The sequence below is a fragment of the Heptranchias perlo genome, chromosome 3 (genome assembly GCF_035084215.1).
Source record: "Heptranchias perlo isolate sHepPer1 chromosome 3, sHepPer1.hap1, whole genome shotgun sequence".
NCBI lineage: Eukaryota > Metazoa > Chordata > Chondrichthyes > Hexanchiformes > Hexanchidae > Heptranchias > Heptranchias perlo.
In genome coordinates, this window is record NC_090327.1 from 27,108,066 (window position 1) to 27,128,977 (window position 20,912).

Consider the following 20,912-nt stretch of genomic DNA (forward strand, 5'->3'; position numbering starts at 1 on the left):
GGCGGAGAGGGCCCAGGGGCTGAGTGGCCGGGTCCTGCTCCTACTTCGTGTGTTCTTTAGTTTTGTGGTTGGGATCAGATCAGCCATGATCTTATTGAATGGCGGAGCAGGCTCGAGGGGCCGATTGGCCTACTCCTGCTCCTATTTCTTATGTTCTTATGTTCTTATAAATACACAGCAGTCCTGTCAGAAGCTGTAAACAAACAGACAGGTTAACATTTCGAGTATGTACCCCTCATCAGAATGATTCTGACGAAGGGCCTACACCCAAAACGTTAACCTGACTTTCCTCTTTTCAGATGCTGATTGACTTGTTGTTTGAAGCTGAGGAAGATACAGGGCTGTGAGGAGAGAGTAGGACAATGAAATTAGGTTTGGATTGCTGCAGCAAAATGCTAATGCAGACATGATGGGCCGAATAGCCTCCTTCTGTGCTGTTTATGATTCTGATTCTATTTCCAGCTTTTTCTGTTTTTACATAATCACCTGCCGTATTGTGGAGTTTTGTTCTTGAGGGATAGAATGCTTAAAGACTCTTTATTTTTTTTCTCTGCCAGAGGACTGCCTCATTGAAGAAACACTGTCCCAGCTCCGCATCAACCTACAGGTGAGGAGTTTTATTACTTATTTCACAACAACAGTTTCATTGTTGGGAGGAACACTGGTTGCGGGGGGGGGCGGGGAGTTTAAATTTGGCAACGGCATAGAACGGTCAGTAGCAGATCAGCCGCCCGTTGACAGGAGGCCGAACCGCTACTGCCTGTCTGCATCCCCACCAAAGTTAAATTCCACCCCCCACACTGTGATTTAAATCTAACCGGGTCAGGATTGAAGGTATAAACTGTAATGGATAAAATGATTTGCAGAAAGGTAGAAATACTTTCTATTTGAGGTTACGAAATGTAACAGAAATACCACTTGGAATAACATTTTAAAAGCTGTTTAGTATAATTTCCAGTCACTGGAATTTTTCTTCAAATGAGGTGAAGCTGCCCAAAATATCTCAGCATGACATTTTAGTACAAGACATTGTACCCCACAGAGTAGGGGGAGATGCTGTAAATGTAAAAGGAGTGGGAGGAAGGAAGTGTGAGTGGAGTGCCCCAGGGATTGGTGTTGGTACAAGTACTGTTTCTAATTTGCATTAACAACTTGGATTTAGAAACTGGTCAAATTTGCAGACAATGCTAAATGAGTAGGAGTAATTGAATCTAAGGAGGCAGCTCAGGAACTGCAAAGTGAGCTGGACAAAATGTCCAAATGGTTGGAACATTAGCAGATGAAGTTTAATATGGGTAAGTGTAAGGTTGAAAAATAAATGGGCAATTATAAATACTTTGTGATCCATGTTAAATTAGAAAAGGGTTGAGTTGAAAGAGATGTAGTGGTTGTAGTAGACTTCACTCTCGACGTGTTCAAGCTGAAGTTGAAAAACAGTCGAGTCAGAAGAAGTCATGCATACAACTGAACAGTGCTCTTATCAGACGACAACATGAGTACTATACCCAATTTTGGTCACTTTGACACAAGGGAGATATTCAAGACCTGGGGGAAGTGATCAGAAAAGCCACAAGATTATTCCCTAGCATCAGAGGACTGAGTTTCTTACAGGACTCGACAGGATAGATGCAGGGAGGATGTTTCCCCTGGCTGGGGAGTCTCGAACCAGGCGTCTCAGTCTCATAATAAGGGTGTGGAGATGCCGGTGATGGACTGGGGTTGACAATTGTAAACAATTTTACAACACCAAGTTATAGTCCAGCAATTTTATTTTAAATTCACAAGCTTTCGGAGGCTTCCTCCTTCCTCAGGTGAACGTTTGTTGGAAAACAAACGTTCCAACAAACGTTCACCTGAGGAAGGAGGAAGCCTCCGAAAGCTTGTGAATTTAAAATAAAATTGCTGGACTATAACTTGGTGTTGTAAAATTGTTTACAATCATAATAAGGGGCAAGCCTGAGATGAGGAGAAATTTCTTCACTCAGAGGGTGGAGAATCTTTGGAATTCTCTACCCCCGAGGGCTGTGGAGGCTCAGTCATTGAGTACACTCAAAACAGAGATTGATAGATTTCTAGATATTAAAGGCATCAAGGGATATGGGGATAGTGCAGGTATAAGATCAGCCATGATCTTGTTGGATGGTGGAGCAGGCTCGAGGGGCCGGATGGCCTACCCCTGCTCCTATTTCTTATGTTCTTATGAATTATAAGAAAATACTGAAAACCAGCTTTCTAATCTTGAAAGGAGGTGATTTCTGCAGAGGTACGTCCTCCCCACCGCATGAACCCGATGGTCATCCTTGTGCATTCACCCCAACACTATTACTAGATTTGGCCTCCAAGGCAGAAAGACACCATACTCACAGCAAAACCCATGGCCCCAATGCTAAGGACCGGAAATCGCAAATACCCCCTAATTTCTTTCTCTTCCCCCAACTGAGCAGAAAATAGAGGCCAGGGTAAGAAAAGAATATTTCACAACCCCCTGTGCCTCACTGGGCAAAGAATGGGATCTGGTGGAAGAGATGAGTAGCTGCTCCTCACAACTCCATTCCATTGAGCACACAGGCCTGGAGGAAGGAAATCTCTAGGTATGGGGAAGGGAAAGAGAGCACCCCCCACCCCCACCACCAAGCTGAAGGTAATCTAGGCCCGGGGATGGGAAGGGCAGCTCGCCTTTCCTCTGCAAGTGCCTAGTTCCCTCTCCCCCATTCCCTCCTCCACCCCATCTGCTCTGCTGTCTCCCTTCTATTCCTGCTCCCCCCTGTTCCCATCCCTCCCTGTCCCCATCCACTATTCCCCATGCCCCATTCTCCATCTGCTGCTCCCCGTCCTCTCCCCCATATCCACATCCTTCTTTCTCCTCCCATCTGCCCCCACCCCCTCCCCTTTCTACCTGAGTCTAATTATCCCCCATCCACTAATCCTGAATACTGTACCTGGGCATAGGTAAAACTGGTTCTTATCATCACACAGGGTGATTAACACATGCATAGCCTTCCAGTTAATGAAGTGGAGGCAAATGTCATGGAATCATTTCAGAAACTGTTGGATGCTCTGAGTTTTGACACTGTAGCATCCTTGTGACCTTGTATTTTTATAATCCTTTTTTGAAAGATCCTGTTTTGATCAATTGTCTGTTTTGTGACTTTCTCCAAAGATGCTTTTACCTCATAGATTTTCAAACTTCAGTCTGTGGACCCTATGTGGTCTATGAGGGGATCCCATAGGATTTGCGAGATCATGCAATTTCTGTCCCTTGGGCTAGGCATACTGTGCATCTTGAGCACGGTGCCTCGGGAATTCTATAGTCTTCATTTTTTCCATCCTTGTTGCTTTATTAGCAGATTTTCTGTTGGTGCATACTGATAAGTATTTTTTTCAATGATGTTTTCCGTTGGGAGTGACATTGTCTTTCAGAAGTTAAGGCAGAGGCCCCAGGAGAGTGATGAGGTTCTCACACAGAAAAGTTTATAAACCACTGTTTCACATTGTGATATTGTGCTGTTGGCTGCATTTGAGTGTTCCTACTGCCACTGATGGCATACTATAATTGTAAACAATTTTACAACACCAAGTTATAGTCCAGCAATTTTATTTTAAATTCACAAGCTTTCGGAGGCTTCCCCCTTCGTCAGGTGAATGATGTGAAACACCACTGCATAGAATTTAATATATAATTGCTAGATAGATGTTTGGATTATATGTGTGTTAAGAACATAAGAAATAGGAGCAGGAGTAGGCCATACGACCCCTCAAGCTTGCTGCGCCATTCAATAAAATCATGGCTGATTTTCGACCTCAACTCCACGTTCCAGCCCGATCCCCGTACCCATTGATTCCCTTAGAATCCAAAAATCTATTGCTCTCAGCCTTGAATAAACTCAACGACTCAGCATCCACAGCCCTCTAGGGTAGAGAATTCCAAAGATTCACAACCCTCTGAGTGAAGAAATTTCTCTTCATCTCAGTCCTAAATGACTGACCCCTTATCATGAGACTATGCCCCCAAGTTCTAGACTCTCGAGCCAGGGGAAACAGCCTCTCACCATCTATCCTGTCAAGCCCTCTCAGAATCTTATATGTTTCAATTAGATCACCTCTCATCTAAACTCCAGAGAGTTTGGGCCCATTTTACTCAATCTCTCCTCATGGGACAACCCTCTCATCCCAGGAATCAATCTAGTGACCCTCCGTTGCACCGCCACTAAAGCAAGTAGATCCTTCCTTAGATAAGGAGACCAAAACTATACACAGTACTCCAGGTGTGGTCTCACCAAAGCCCTGTACAATTGTAGCAAGACTTCCTTACTCTTGTGCTCCAACCCCCTTGCAGTACAGGCCAACATGCAATTTGCCTTCCTTATTGCTTGCTGTACCTGCATGTTAACTTTCTGTGTTTCTTGTACAAGGACATCCAAAACCCTCTGAACACCAACATTTAATAGTTTCTGACCATTTAAAAAATATTCTGTTTTTCTATACTTCCTACCAAAGTGAATAACCTCACATTTCCCCACATTATACTCCTTCTGCCACCTTCTTGCCCACTTACTTAACCTGTCGCTATCCCTTTGCAGACTCTTTGTGTCCTCCTCACAGCTTACTTTCCCACCTAGCTTTGTATCGTCAGCAAACTTGGATACATTACACTCGGTACCTTCATCTAGTCATTAATATAGATTGTAAATAGCTGAGGCCCAAGCACTAATCCCTGCAGCACCCCCCATCCCCATGTCTGTCTCTGACCCCCCCCCTCTCAATCTGTCCACAGTCCCCCTCCCCTTCCTACCCCCACCCCCGCCCCCGATATCCGGGCTCAAACATCCCTGATGACTCCCGCCCCCCGACGTCCAGCCCCAGATACCCCTGATGATCGACCCCTTCTCCCCGACCGCCGCGTGTCAGACTTACCTGGCATCCGCTCCCTGGCTGCTTTCCCACCTGACAGGCAACCAGCCTGTCAATCTGGCTGGTTGATGCACGGGAAACCTGCTGACAAAATTTAAAAGGCAGCCGACAGTTAAATTCTACTGGATGTCCGGCAAACCCGTACTTCTGGGTTTCTCGTCCGGAAATTCCACCCCGCCCCCCACCACCCCAGCTCTCTTCACAGCTCAAAGTCAAAATCCAGACCAGTATGTTTTTAACAGCTTTATCAACCTCCCGTCCCATTTTTAACAATGTGTGTCTCTGACCCCCAGAGTCTCTCTGCTCCTCTAGTACTGTTAAAGTTTTACCAATTAATATACACGTCCTCTCCTTACTCTTCCTCCCCAAAATGTATCACCTCACATTTTTTGTAACACTGTCAGTGTATGTGGTATGGCTATGGGTTGTAGGTAAGTTGATTGTGAGAACCTGTTTTATGTTGTAAAGTATTTGTGATCTTCTTGCAGATGTTCAGCAGTCCAGACAAAGTGGCGGAACAGATCAGCAGGGACCTGGCCCAGCTCTGCTCCTGTCTTGCAGTACTATGGAGCCAGTTCCTGGACAGCATGACACTCCAGGCAAATGTTACAGCCCTCTTAAGCCAAGACCATCACACCCTGAGGGTAATGGCACCAAATTTTGTTTCATATCACACCAAAGTTACCTTACCATGACTCGTGGTGCAAACTTCCAATATGGGGATTAATAATAATGAAAAATTTAAAGTACAATATTTCATAGAAAAAAAACACCCAACGATTCTGGACAAGGAGAAGGCTCATCGAGCTCAGATTGAAACTGAGAGATTTCTGCATGTGTTTTAAGTATCCAGGACAATAAAAGGCTATCAGGCCTTCAGCTAATTCCATTTCCATTCCACCACCTCCTGGAAGAGGTTAAAAAAAGAGACCTGTAGCCAATTCTGGAGCCCTCTGTCAAAAATTCCTCTCTGACCCCTCATGGATGATCAGATAAACCCATGGAGGCCAACACTTTAATTATTTTTCAGAATGATTTACTCTTACCTTCCAAATGCTGTGATCGTTTTCCAGAAATTCATTTATCTCCACCTTGAAGGATTGTAAAGAATCAGTCCTCATTACTACTATAGGTAGGCAGAGTGCACTTACTGCTAGTGAAAAAAGAAATTTCATGAAAAATATCTGCAAACTGATGGCTGCACAAATATCTGCTTCAATGAAATCTGGCTGTTTACTAACAGCAGGAGAAAGAGAGACTCATTCAATTCTGAAAGGAAAACCTTACTAGAATGGAAAATTATAGCCTCCCCCAATGCATCTGCAGGTTTAGGCAGTATATAGCTGAGCCACACAGACCAGAAGGTTGCCAAAGTCAAATCTCTAGTCAGTAATAAATTAGTTGTTCTTGGCTACAATTACATTAGTTGTACTGGGTTAGGGAGGGGAAATTAGGACACGATTGCCAGCCAATGGGCTCAATTTTAATATTGAAAAATGGGTGGGTTGGGGCCGGGAGGGCATTGAAAATTGCCACCATTTCAGACCCGCCTCTAACCCACCCGGTTTTAAGAGGGGTGGGCGACCAACCCGCTCCCAGGAGGTGGGTTGGGCCTTAAAACCTTTCAAGGAGGCTTCAGGCCTCCATTTTTCTGGACTTCCCGATTTCAAACTCGGGTGGGTCGGGATTCCTGGGACTTCTGTTTTATGCCTCGGGAAAGGAGGTGAGAAGGCCCAAGACTAACAGGTAGGTGCCTAGAAAGGCACAGCTTGGGAGCCCGGAGGAGCAGGAGTGCTTCCCCCAGGCCCAACAAGCCTACCTGCACTGATCGCCCCAACGATCGCGGACCCTCTCCCCCCCCCGATCGCGGACATCCCCTCCCTCCCGATCACAGACCCCCGAGTCCGATGCCCAACCCCCGTCCCCGATCCTTCCCCCACTCTGATACTCCCACCCCCTACCCCCAATCCGCCCCCCCACTCTGATCCTCCGACCCCATGATCCCCCCCCCTCAACGATCGCAGACCCCCGCGATGACCCCCAATCCTGACACCCACACCCCTCCCATGACTGACCCCCGATCCGACATCCCCCCCACCCGGTGACTGACCCCCGATCCCATCCCCCATGACTCATGACCCCCGTGCCAATCCATGCCAACCCATGCTCCCCGCCCCATCCATACAAACAAAGACATACCTGCAGACTTACCTGAAGATGTACTCTCCCTGGCTGGTCTCCCATCCGTCTGAGACCAGGCTGTCAGTCGGACGGGAAGCTGACAAAACAAATTAAAAGATGTCCTTACGTCAAAATTGTAAGGTTGTCCGGGGAACCCGTACTAATGGGTTTCCCAACCTCAATTTGACCCCCCACCCCGGTCCCTTCCCAGCTCGGTTTTAAAATTGAGCCCAATATCTCTCCTGGAAGGTTGCATGTGTGTACATCCATTGCGGATAAGGTTAGACTCTGCTGTGATGTTCACCACAGTTGAATAATTTGCCAACACACTGTGCCAATGCTTACGCCTGGCCACTTTGATGAAATTTTCAGAGGGTGACTGGTGCCCATCAAGTGTTACCCCAGCGAGCAGGCACGGTCTTCAAGGGACCAAAAAGGGAAGGGAAAAATTAACATTAAAGGAGGAAGAAAAGAATTGGAAAGCATACTGTTAGTGTAGTGACAAGAACTATTTATGCTCTTTATCAAAAACATATAAAATGTAGTAGTAATTCTGCTAACCAGACCCTAATCATAGTATCCCATCTCCATGGAAAATGAAAACTTGGGCACTATTTGTAAAAAGATGCTCATCAGATAAAACCCTCGCAAAATTGGGCAGTAAATCAGCGAAAGCTCCTTGTTGTGATTACGATCTAACCGGAGCATCTCCAGGAACACCAGGTGAGGGCAGAATGCAGCTTGGCTGTGCTGTCGCTCCATGGTCTAATAGTCTGCCAACACTCATGTCCAATGTCCAAAGGAACTCAATACTACGGAAAGCTTAGAGGAGTATACAAAGTGCAGGGGTGAAGTTAAAAAGGAAATTAAGAAAGCAAAAAGAGGGCATGAAAAAATATTTGGTAAAATCAAAGAAAACCCAAAGATGTTTTATAAATACATTAAGAGCAAGAGGATAACTAAGGAAAGAATAGGGCCCACTAGAGACCAAAAAGGTAAACTATGTGTGGAGGCGGAAGATGTGAGTATGGTTTTTAATGAATACTTTGCATCTGTCTTCACAAAGGAGAGGGATGATACAGGGATTGAAGTTAAGGAAGAGGAGTGTGAAATATTGGATGGGATAAACATAGTCAGAGAGGAAGTATTAAGGGGATTAGCACCTTTGAAAGTGGATAAATCACGAGGGCTGGATGAAATGTATCCCAGGCTGTTAAAAGAAGCAAGGGAGGAAATAGCGGAGGCTTTAACAATCATTTTCCAAACTTCACTGGATATAGGTGTAGTGCCGGAGGATTGGAGGACTGCTAATGCTGTACCGTTGTTTAAAAAGGGAGCGAAGGACAGGCCAGTCAGTCTAACCTCGGTGGTGGGCAAATTATTGGAATCAATTCTGAGGGACAGGATAAACTTTCACTTTGAAAGGCATGGACTAATCAAGGACAGTCAGCACGGATTTGTTAAGGGGAGGTCGTGTCCGACTAACTTGATTGAATTTTTCGAGGCGGTGACAAGGAGGATCGATGAGGGTAGCGCAATTAATGTAGTCTACATGGATTTTAGCAAGGCTTTTGACAAGGTCCCACATGGTAGATTGGTCAAAAAAGCAAATGCCATGGGATTCAAGGGACTGTGGCAAATTGGATCCAAAATTGGCTCAGTGGCAGGAAGCAAAGGGTAATGGTCGACAGGTGTTTTTGCGACTGGAAGGCTGTTTCCAGGGGGGTGCCGTAGGGCTCGGTACTAGGTCCTATGCTTTTTGTGGTATACATTAACGATTTGGACTTAAACGTAGGGGGCATGATTAAGAAATTTGTGGATGACACAAAGATAAGCCGTGTGGTTGATAGTGAGGAGGAAAGCTGTAAACTGCAGGAAGATGTCAATGGACTGGTCAGGTGGGCAGAAAAGTGGCAAATGGAGTTCAGTCCGGAGAAGTGTGAGGTAATGCACTTGGGGAGAGCAAACAAGGCAAGGGAATACACAATAAATGGGAGAATACTGAGAGGTGTAGAGGAAGTGAGGGACCTTGGAGTGCATGTCCACAGATCCCTGAAGGTAGCAGGACAGTTAGATAAGGTGGTTAAGAAGGCATATAGAATACTCTTCTTTATTAGCCGAGGCATAGAATATAAAAGCAGGGATGTTATGCTGGAACTGTATAAAACACTAGTTAGGCTGCAGCTTGAGTACTGCGCGCAGTTCTGGTCACCACATTACAGGAAGGATGTAATTGCACTAGAGAGGGTGCAGAGGAGATTTACGAGGATGTTGCCAGAACCTATTAACTGGTGTACTGTGTATTAGTAATGCTCAACAAAAATGATAACAAATTTTGTTTAAGGCTAAGAATGTTATTATTTCAGCAATTGCAGATGCATAATGTAAAATCAGTGAACAACAGGGTTAATAAATAGCTCCACCATTGGTGCCCAGATTACTGTGAGGATACATCCCAGCTGTGACTGCCGTTTAAATTCACCCACCTTCAGTATTCCCAACCCCATTCCGCATATTCCCAGTCCAACTGTTACTCTGGTATCTTTGGTCAGGAGAAATAAATTGGCGGGAGCCCATTAAACAAATTTGAGATTAAAAGCTGGAGATATGTAGCAAATGGATCAGCACCTGGACGAGTTTAAAGTAGGTTAACATTTCAAGTGGGCCACTTCATCTTAACTGGCACAATTAGGCTGGAGAAACTCCTTTTATAGGACTACCGAGTGCAAATCAGGACACAAAAGCTAAAGGGACCTTCTGTCTCAGGGGTGACAGTGTGAAGGAGAGACAGTCTAAATTTGTTGAAGGCTGCTCAGAAGGAAGATGAAACACTGTTCTTCCTATTGGTTGATAAGGCTGCCATTGACACCCAAAGTCCCAGTCATCCAGCCTGGAAGTGTAGTAACTGACGATAATGGTAAAGAATCAAAAAATAATTAGAAAAAATCAGTGGAGAAATTCAAAGAGGAAGATTCACCATTAATTTTTGATTCTTTTTAAAAATCACATTTGCAGTGTTCTGAAAATCAGAATGGAGAAAACCTACTTCTATCCCTTTTTTGCCTTATTTTTTGCTGCCACTATTAATGTCTCCAGGTGCTATCTGCCATTTTCCAACCAAGCCAACTGTCAAGCAACTTGTTTCCAAATCTCTGCCAATACATCTCTTGTTCCAGCCATAAAGAATTGCTGACTGATTTTGTTTTTTTCAACTCTCACTGTGATAAAGTGGGTGGCTCCCCATGTGATGCAGCTGAGATTAGATTTAAAGTTGTTTTGTGGGAAATTGGTACATGAACTGGTACATGAATTGGTACATTGGTTCTGATACTCTGAAGCACAACACATTGACCCTCTCAAATATTGTCAGAAATATGATGATTTCATCAGGAAAACTAGCTTGATTGAGTTTTTTGTAAGTCTGACAGTATTGTGTATGTGCAGGGGAGGGGGGAGAAAGGCATACAGACATTGACCTAGGGTCTTTTAACAAACATTTTTAAGTGCATGCCTATCAGGAAAGCTACTTTATACTGTCAATCTCCAACCCAGTTCTCTACTGAAGTCATCACTACTTTTTAGACAAAACCACTTTTAAAACAATCAACAAAAGTGTACATTAAAAAATTCCATAGGATATAGCTTGATTTTTAAAAAGAGTGCTGTAGGTCAAAGCATGTCCCATCACTTCTGAGACACTGGTTTAAATGATGGGATGAAAATCTACTCTCTATGTCATAGAGTCATAGAGTCATAGAGTTATACAGCACGGATAGAGGCCCTTCGGCCCATCGTGTCCGCGCCGGCCATCAAGCCCTGTCTACTCTAATCCCATATTCCAGCATTTGGTCCGTAGCCTTGTATGCTATGGCATTTCAAGTGCTCATCCAAATGCTTCTTGAATGTTGTGAGGGTTCCTGCCTCCACAACCCTTTCAGGCAGTGAGTTCCAGACTCCAACCACCCTCTGGGTGAAAAAGTTCTTTCTCAAATCCCCTCTAAACCTCCCGCCTTTTACCTTGAATCTATGTCCCCTTGTTATAGAACCCTCAACGAAGGGAAAAAGCTCCTTAGTATCCATCCTGTCTGTGCCCCTCATAATTTTGTACACCTCAATCATGTCCCCCCTCAGCCTCCTCTGCTCCAAGGAAAACAAACCCAATCTTCCCAGTCTCTCTTCATAGCTGAAGCGCTCCAGCCCTGGTAACATCCTGGTGAATCTCCTCTGCACCCTCTCCAAAGCGATCACATCCTTCCTGTAGTGTGGCGACCAGAACTGCACACAGTACTCCAGCTGTGGCCTAACCAGTGTTTTATACAGCTCCATCATAACCTCCTTGCTCTTATATTCTATGCCTCGGCTAATAAATGCAAGTATCCCATATGCCTTCTTTACCACCTTATCTACCTGTTCCGCCGCCTTCAAAAATTAGTTTGGGGCAATAACAGCAGTGTAAGTCTACAAGTCAATACAGCCCACAATTTGGTGCTAAATGTATTGTTTTAGGAGGCTCATATGTGAAGTAATAATTTCACTCTGGTTCAGTAGCTGCTTTTGGGTTAAGGAACCTTGTTGGGTCAGCGTAGCAATGCTTTGAGACATCCTAAGAGATGAAATAAGACACAATATAAATGCAAGGAAAGGTTTAGAGAAAATTGGCATTAAAAAGACTCATGCCTGTCTCTATGCAGGTAAGAAGATTCTCAGAGGCCTTCTTCTACATGGAGCACCAGAAACAGATGGCACTTACATTCCAGGAACACATGTGAGTCTTCCCATTAATTGCCATTGCATTCATCAGGCGATAGTTTTTCATTATGCAAACCTTAATATTAACATACTTGTTAAATGAATGGTGTTCCATACTTCACAATGAAGTCATGCCCATGTGCAAGATATGTTAGCGGTGGCATGTGATTATCCCGTGTGTGCACGCTATCAGCTGCACTGTCATGTGCAGTTCACCAAGCAGATCCCAGAGAAGGAGAGAAGGCCAAGGAAGCAGCAACGCTGGCCATTATTGTGTAATTCCCAGCAGCCACCTTCAGAGGAGCATTGGCAGAGACCTGGGAGAATGGTCTTCAACCTTGGCCAGGAATGATGCATAACCAAGGAGTGTCATAAAAAGGGAAGGGAAAAAAGGTGCCGTCCGACTTTCCTTCACACTCCTAAATTTCTAGTTTCTTTTTGAACCAATATATACTGCTTGCATCATTGGCCTTTCCAGTTAGTTTTTTCCACAAATCTACAATAACTTAGAATTATATAGGATCTTCAACATAAAAAAATAATGACGCAAGACATTTCACAGAGGCATAGTAAAAAAACAGAACCTGAACCAAAGAGAGAAAGATAAAGAGGCTTGAACATAGTTGTATTTTTTTTAGAATGAACTTAAAAGAGGGGAGGGAGTTGAAAAGCCAGAGAGATATAGAGAGGGCATTCCAGGGAGTAAGCAGCTAAAGACATGGCCTTCAAAGATGGTAGGGGGGAATTCCACATGCGATTGGAGTCAGAGAAATGGAGTGTTAGAGAGAGGTTAAAAGTCACAGTGATTGGAAGGGGTAAAACCAGGGATGGCTTTAAAGACAATGATAAGAATTTTAAATTTGAGATGTTGATGGATTGGGAGCCAATTTGGTTAACAGAGAAAGAGGGTGATGGGATTTGATGCAGTCTGTCTCTGGCCAGAAGAGAGCCGATGTATGCAGTAAGTCAATCTTTAGGCAGCTCTCATTACATTGTACATGGATTGACATCCTGGATTAAAAAGGTCAGTTGTGGCTGGCACTGATGCCCCTCTTAAGGACAGAGTCCCAGCTATTCCTGAGAGGAGAAATACTCTTTAAAAAAAAATAGTGTACAGCTAGAAAGTAAGAACTTGCATTTATATAGCGCCTTTCATGACCTCCGTATGTCCCAAAGAGCTTTACAGCCAGTGAATTATTTTTTATACAGTGTAGTCACTGTTGTAATGTAGGGAAGCATGGCAGCCAATTTGTGCACAGCAAGGTCCCACAAACAGCAACAAAATAAATGAGCAGATGATGCCTTTTTAGTAATGTTGGCTGAAGGATAAACATTGGCCAGGATACCAGGAGAACTCCCCAGCCCTCCTTCGAATAGTGCCACAGGACCTTTTAAGTCCACCCGATAGGACAGATGGGGCCTCGGTTTAACGTCTCACACAAGAGACCACACCTCCCACAGTGCAGCACTCCCTCAGTATTATACTGAGGTGTCAGCCTGGATTATGTGTTCAAGTTCTGGAGTGGGGCTTGAAACCACGGCCTTCTGACTCAGATGTGAGAATGCTACTACTGAGCCAAGGCTGACAGCTAAAGCCAGTCTTTAATGTGCTCTTTCTCTGCTGGTATTTAAGCAATAAAAAGCAGATAGTATGTTGATAATTCCACGAACCGGTTCTCTCATTCCACCCATTCAACAGTGATTTTACCACTAAGGTTGACTCCAGTGAGAATATTTTTGCATCTAGCTGTAGTCATTAGCAATATGTTAAAGAAGTATCATTGGTCATAACCTTTGCAGGCCAGGGAGGGAATCTAAGCCTGAATTAAATTTGGGTGCTGACAGAAGACAGGTTCATTTTCCAGTTAAACGAAGAAGCTCATTGTTGAGAAGTTGAGGCAAATGTACAGTATGTCTCTTGTAGGCACCCACCATCCAAGCTTTATGTCAACCGGCCTTAGCCTGAGACCTGCTCATTCCTACTCAACACAAACGATATTCAGTTAAGAGTTTGTAAGAGCATTAAATCTCTCTTCATGCATTTCCTGCTCCTAGAATCCAAAGTCACAGTCAGATTGCGGCAGCTGTCAGAAATTCGCCCTACCTCACCAGCATGCCTCCACTGCCCATCGAGTGTCTGGATATAGATGGAGACTGGAGTAATCTTCCTATTATATTTGAGGACAGATATGTAGAATCTGTTTCCAAAGGTTTGTCATGTTTTCTTTTTTTTTAACCTCAGCCATTTTATTACATATGTATTATATGGACAGGTCATTTTTATTTAATTATATAAGGTTATAGTCCAGAAATTGCTGTTGGTGATTGTCGCAGTTCATGATTTTTGACTACTTTGTTATTAAGTTAAACTAGGCTCAACAGAGATTAAATACAAAGCATACAGTGTATAGGAATGCAGATTAGGATTTAGCCAAAAGGAATTAGACCCTGCTGGAGTATCTATCCAGAATTGTAATTCTTGCATACCACAGCAGTTTGAGACAATGACATTTGTGAACACATTTGTGAACATTGGTTGATAATGCTGCTATGGCTTCATTTGTGTGAGCCAAGCAGGGCATGCTTCTGAGGAAGCTCACACCTATCAGGGTAGTAGCTGGTTTGATTGGCAGCTGAACTGGAGAGCTGGGGGAGGATCATAGGTCCATCCTTTGGCTTCCAGTCCAGCTAAGAAAGACACACAGAAACTATTTACAAGATCTGACGAGGAAGGCAGCCACGTGGAGTGACGATTCACTCTTTAAACTTAGTGCCAATTCATTTCAGAGAAATTACTGGTCACAAAAGTTGTATTTAGCCTGTTAATAGGGTCAGTGTGGTATGCTTTGTTATTTTCTATGTTGCAAGGAATGTCACAAAATCAATTGTAATCATTACTCCATGGGCTTGATATTGCCAGAGCTGCGGGTTTACGGCAGGGGGGGTATTGGGCGTGTGGGTAACGCGCCCGGCGAAATCAGTCTGCCCCGCGCGCGATCGCAGCCTCATTGGATCCACTTATCTGGTCTTCCGGCTTCCCCACTGCTGAGCTGCGTGTCGGGCGGACTGCGCATGCGCAGTAAAGTCTGTCAGCTGGAGGAGCTCTATTTAACGGGGCAGTCCTCCACTGACTGATGCTGCAAGAAATAGGAAAAATTACAGCATGGAGCAGCCCAGGGGGAAGGCTGCTCCCAGTTTAATGATGCCTCACTCCAGGTATCATTAGATGGGATGAGGAGGAGGGGGAGGACAGAGATCTTCCCCCCGGCGGGTGGGAGGAAGCGGCCTGCCTCTGCCACCAGGAAGGCCTGGCTCGAGGTGGCAGAGGAGGTCACCTGCACCAGCAACATATCACCCACCTGCATACAGTGCAGGAGGCGCTACAATGACCTAAGTAGGTCAGCCAAAGTGAGTACACTTACTCATTCCCCTACACTCTGTCTGCCACATCACCGCCCCCACCCCACATCTCCTTCTGCACTGCCAACACTACTCTCACATCACCCCTCACACCCACTCAAACCTCATCCTCATCTTACCTGCACTTACTCACCTCGCCAGTACTCATCCCGCCACTACCAATCAACCCAATCCTCATACAATCTCATGGCTCTATCTCATACTCACCCGCTCATGCATCTCTTTCACAGTCAGCCTCACTCAACCTGCCACTACCTGTGCTGCAGCCACAGGGCATGCATCACATATGTGCAGTAGGAAGCGTAAGGCAAATGTGTTGTGAGCATGAAGGGGATGCACAAGGGTGTTTGAGGGTTTGTCATGGTTTTTACTTATATTTAATTTCTGACCAACTCACATAACATATTATATTGGCACCACTACTGCCACGTCTTTGCGAATTTTGTCTGGTTTGTGCAATAATGCCCTTTCCTGAGGATCACAATGAAGACCCACACCTGATGCCACCCATTGTGTCACTGCAGAGTGGGTGTAGGTGTATTTGCAGGGCTCTTTTGTGCAGACGACTGAGAGACGTCGGCAATGTCCCTGGTGGCACCCTGGAAGGATGCGGAGGAGAAGTTGTTGAGGGCAATGGTGACTTTGACAGCGACAGGTAAGAAGATGGTGCTCGGGCCAGCCGGGAGCAGCTCGGCATGAAGGAGGCTGCAGATGTCCACGACTACATGTCGAGTGACTCTGAGCCTCAGTGTGCACTGCTGCTCAGAGAGGTCCAGGAAGCTGAGCCTCGGTCTGTGGACCCTGTGGCGAGGGTAGTGCCCCATGCGACGCATCTCTCTCTGCGGTTGCCCTCCCTCCTGCTGTGCAGGTGGATGTGTCACAGCACTGTGTTGTGGAGCTCCACGTGTCAGAGGTGGACGGCTTGGCTGGTGAGGCTGGTGATGCTATTCGCCCTCTGAGGAAGTCATGACTGCAGCTACAGCGGCCCCCATCCGGAAGATGTACATCTGAGGGGGTCCGCAAGGTAGGTACATGTCTCTGGACCCCGGGGTAAGTGTGCAAGTTGGTAACTTTGATTGTCAGGAGGAGGGTGGTGGAGGCCAAACTTTGTCCCAAGTGACAGAGTGGCCTCCTGCAATGAGTGAGGGTCTCCCCCCCCACAACCTGTCAAATGGACCTTTGCAGCTGCCACAGGCTGATAGCTGCAACAGGTCCATTTCAACTGGGAGTGTTTCCCCCAGTATGGGAAACAGTCCCAGTTGTTTCTAAAATCGCACCCCTCCTGACATATTCCCTTAATCAGGTCTGTTAATGACCTGAAATGACAAGATAAATACTCTCAAGTGGCACCCAGCTGGCTTTAATTGCCTGCGGGATTCCCACATGCGGGGGCTGCGCGCGCACGTCGGCGCGTCTGTGCGGAACCCGGAAGTGGGTGGGTTGGAGCTGGGCTCCTGACCCGCTCCGGGATTCCCCGATTTTCGGAGCCCCCCTGCCAGGAACGCACCCGATAGCAGGTGCTAAAATGGAGCCCCATGTGTCTTGTAGAGGGTTAATCAGTGTTCCTATTGGTAGATAAGAGGAACACAGGTGAGGACATTTGTGAGATTACACTATCCAGTTCACATGATACAGGGATATTTATCGCTATAAACCATCCCCCCCCCCCCACCCCCCCGCCAGCCCCATGGTCATGCTATGACTAGATTTAGGACAGCAAAGGTAAACTCCTGATTGTAAGGCACGTGGGCTCTTACAGGAGAGATAGTTGTTCTTGAACTCAAGAGAATACTTAGTGCAGACCTGAAGTTTGTAACAGCAATATTAGCTGGCAAAATAATTTCATATGACAGTCCCCTGTTCAATAGTTTAACAAAGGTGTTAAGCGTTTGGTTTAAATGGGTTAACGACACATTTAAAATAGTGAGCAGAGGAATGCCAAACAAATGCATTAAGCATTCATTAACTAATATGGCCAACAGCAGTTTCTTGCCTTATAAATCCATTACATTAATTGCAATTGCTAGCAAAGCCGAAAATTTCTGGTCGTGAAATGTCGGACTTCTCGGTGGAGAGAAGCACACCTGAGTTTGAATGCCAGCTTGATTGCCTTTACTAACCAAGTTGTAGATACTGTAACTTAGTTTGTTAAAAGATTATTTTTAGTTATTCTTTTCCTTGAGCAAGAAGGTTGTGGATTCAAGTCACACACAAGGACTTGAACACATGGTCAGGGCACACTCCACTGTAGTGCAAGGGCACGTACCCATGTCCTACCACTGCCTGATGCAGGATGTTGAAATTCCAATATGCTATGCTACTGCACCTCAAACTCATTCAATTTTAATTCCTCCAAGCTGTGAGATAGCAAGAGGACAATACTGTTCTCATTTATAATTCTACATTAACATTTATTACTATCAAAGAAGAGGAGTTATGGGGGACTGGGTAATGCAGTACGTTACCACACTCTTCTTTGTCCTTGTTGGGACCTGTTTCATATCCAGCCTCTCCTGATGGAGTAAGCGTCTCTTCTGTCTTTTAGCTGGAAGACTTCTACATGAAGGCATTTGAGCAGTGTTACAAATTCAGGCCAGCCGTAGATGCCTTCTCGAGTACAGTGGTGCAGTCACTCAGTACGTGGTCTGAGCATCTTATTTTTGTGGAAGTTGACTCACACTGTCATTGTGTATGATAGCATGACCCAGGGTGTATTAATAGTACCTGCTTGTGACCTGAACCAGATATTTGTATCTTTCATATTTCTTCAATCTCTCTGAGGGCAGACCAAACAGACACTTCGTGAGATAGGGCCAGATGTGAATCATTAAGCTGCTTAATTTCACAGTGACATGAAGATGCAGAACGAGACTCACTTAATCCAGTCTGTACAATTTATTTTTGAGTGATAATATAAAATAAGGAACACACCACATTAGCACACATCGGGAGGCCATCTTATGTAAACAAGATGACTTCTTACTATTCTCCAGCATTTCTAACCTCTTCACCTTAGCAAAAGCCCTCACACCTTTCCCTTTAACAACCCTGATTGCCTTTCTGTTCCAAATAGCCTGTCTGCCAGCTTGTGTTCCAGTCTCTTTTTTATATCTCTTTGTTCACAGCCATTAGAAAAGATCAAAGGTTTTGCAATACAATGGGCGGGAGGTGTTTGCCGAGGCAGGCAATGAATTGGTTATTTACAATCCATGAGGTAACAGAATCACAGCTAGCTCATTAGCATCTTAACAACGTATCGCCTCAGCCTCTCTTTAATTTGTCCGAAAACACCATGCTTTATAAAAGCAGCATTAAGCGTAACTAATTTTTCCAGATTCTCTCTGTGGAAAATGATAATAAAAAATTCGTGAACCATGACGAGCAGTCTCAAGCCCACGGCAGAAAAGTAACCCCTAATTTGGGACTAAATTAGAATCTCACTTTGAGTGGCCGCAGCTTAGCTGGTACCAGAAATGGAAACATGTCCACAGTAGTAGGGGCAGTGTTCTGAGGTTGGGGTTGAGGCACAATGTTAGGCCAAAGTGGACGGAGCCTTACTTCACATATAACCTGATCATACCTGACCTAGGTGTGCTTGATGTTGACACTGGAGGGGCTCATATTAACCTAACCTGCCCAGTGGGAGACTGACATGATCAGATTGGCCACCCGTTTTACATGCTGCCCGATTTCACTTTCCATTGATTCCCTGTGTGTTAGAAATGGGAAAAGGTTGCCATTCCTCAGCACTAGGAAAATTATTGGAAAAAATTCTGAAGGACAAAATTAGTCTCCACTTGGAGAAGCAAGGATTAATCAGGGATAGTCAACATGGCTTTGTCAAGGGAAGATCATGTCTGACTAATTTGATTGAATTTTTTGAGGGGGTGACTAGGCGTGTGGATGAGGGTAACGCAGTGGATGTGGTATACATGGATTTCAGTAAGGCCTTCGATAAAGTCCCGCATAGGAGACTGGTCAAGAAGGTACGAGCCCATGGAATCCAGGGTGCCTTGGCACTTTGGATACAAAACTGGCTTAGTGGCAGAAGGCAGAGGGTGATGGTCGAAGGTTGTTTTTGTGACTGGAAGCCTGTGGCCAGTGGGGTACCACAGGGATCGGTGCTGGGTCCCTTGCTGTTTGTGGTCTACATTAATGACTTGGATATGAATGTAAAAGGTATGATCAGTAAGTTCGCTGATGATACAAAAATTGGTAGGGTGGTAAATAGCGAGGAGGATAGCCTCAGTCTGCAGGACGATATAGATGGGTTGGTCAGATGGGCGGAACAGTGGCAAATGGAATTTAACCCGGAAAAGTGCGAGGTGATGCACTTTGGAGGGACTAACAAGGCAAGGGAATACACAATGAATGGGAGGACCCTAGGCAAGACAGAGGGTCAGAGGGATCTTGGTGTGCAAGTTCACAGATCCCTGAAGGCGGCGGAACAGGTAGATAAGGTGGTAAAGAAGGCATATGGGATACTTGCCTTTATTAGCCGAGGCATAGAATATAAGAGCAAGGAGGTTATGATGGAGCTGTATAAAACACTGGTTAGGCCACAGCTGGAGTACTGTGTGCAGTTCTGGTCGCCACACTACAGGAAGGATGTGATCGCTTTGGAGAGGGTGCAGAGGAGATTCACCAGGATGTTACCAGGGCTGGAGCGCTTCAGCTATGAAGAGAGACTGGGAAGATTGGGTTTGTTTTCCTTGGAGCAGAGGAGGCTGAGGGGGGAAATGATTGAGGTGTACAAAATTATGAGGGGCACAGATAGGATGGATACTAAGGAGCTTTTTCCCTTCGTTGAGGGTTCTATAACAAGGGGACATAGATTCAAGGTAAAAGGCGGGAGGTTTAGAGAGGATTTGAGAAAGAACTTTTTCACCCAGAGGGTGGTTGGAGTCTGGAACTCACTGCCTGAAAGGGTTGTGGAGGCAGGAACCCTCACAACATTCAAGAAGCATTTGGATGAGCTCTTGAAATGCCATAGCATACAAGGCTACGGACCAAATGCTGGAATATGGGATTAGATTAGACAGGGCTTGATGGCCGGCGCGGACACGATGGGCCGAAAGGCCTCTATCCGTGCCGTATAACTCTATGACTCTAAACCTCTTACACTGATGAGTAGAGAATTTATTGGAAGAAAAAAGTGTAAAAAAAAGGAGGGGAAGAGGAGAGAAGATATGTACATATATTACAGTTACACCCTTACTGCTCAGCTGATTAATTACTCCAGTGTATCAGTGTGATTAATCCACATACTTCTGCTATGGCACAATCATGTACTTTAAAGCATAAGCCTATCTTTACATGAAAAATAAATGATAACTGGAACATTTTTGAGCAAGGTCTTTGTTCAGTGTTGTTTATTTTGAGTGTATTTAAAAGGAGGTCAAAATTGAGGTGAAGTGATGCTCAGATCAAACAAAAACCTGTATTGTTCATGTGATTTGCCCTATGCAGCCATCTAGTGGTACTGGAACAGAATAATACTGTTGTTCTTAGATATAAAATTCAGAGAAATTATGATCCACAGAAGTTCACAGCACCGAAGGAGGTTATTTAGCCCAACCTTTTTTTCCAATGCTCTTTGCTAGAGCAATCCAAAATTAATCCCACTGTCCTGCTCTCTCCCACAGCCCTAT

General features: G+C 45.1%; 1 protein-coding gene across 1 annotated transcript in view; it reads left to right on the top strand.

The window, feature by feature from the left end:
* fam135b (family with sequence similarity 135 member B) overlaps nt 1-20,912 on the top strand; it is a 392,147-nt gene that overhangs the window by 300,791 nt on the left and 70,444 nt on the right. Inside the window, exons 9-12 of the mRNA XM_067978580.1 lie at nt 558-607; nt 5,400-5,555; nt 11,784-11,857; nt 13,897-14,051. Coding sequence (XP_067834681.1) covers nt 558-607; nt 5,400-5,555; nt 11,784-11,857; nt 13,897-14,051 — 435 coding nt within the window. The remainder of the gene's footprint in view (nt 1-557; nt 608-5,399; nt 5,556-11,783; nt 11,858-13,896; nt 14,052-20,912) is intronic.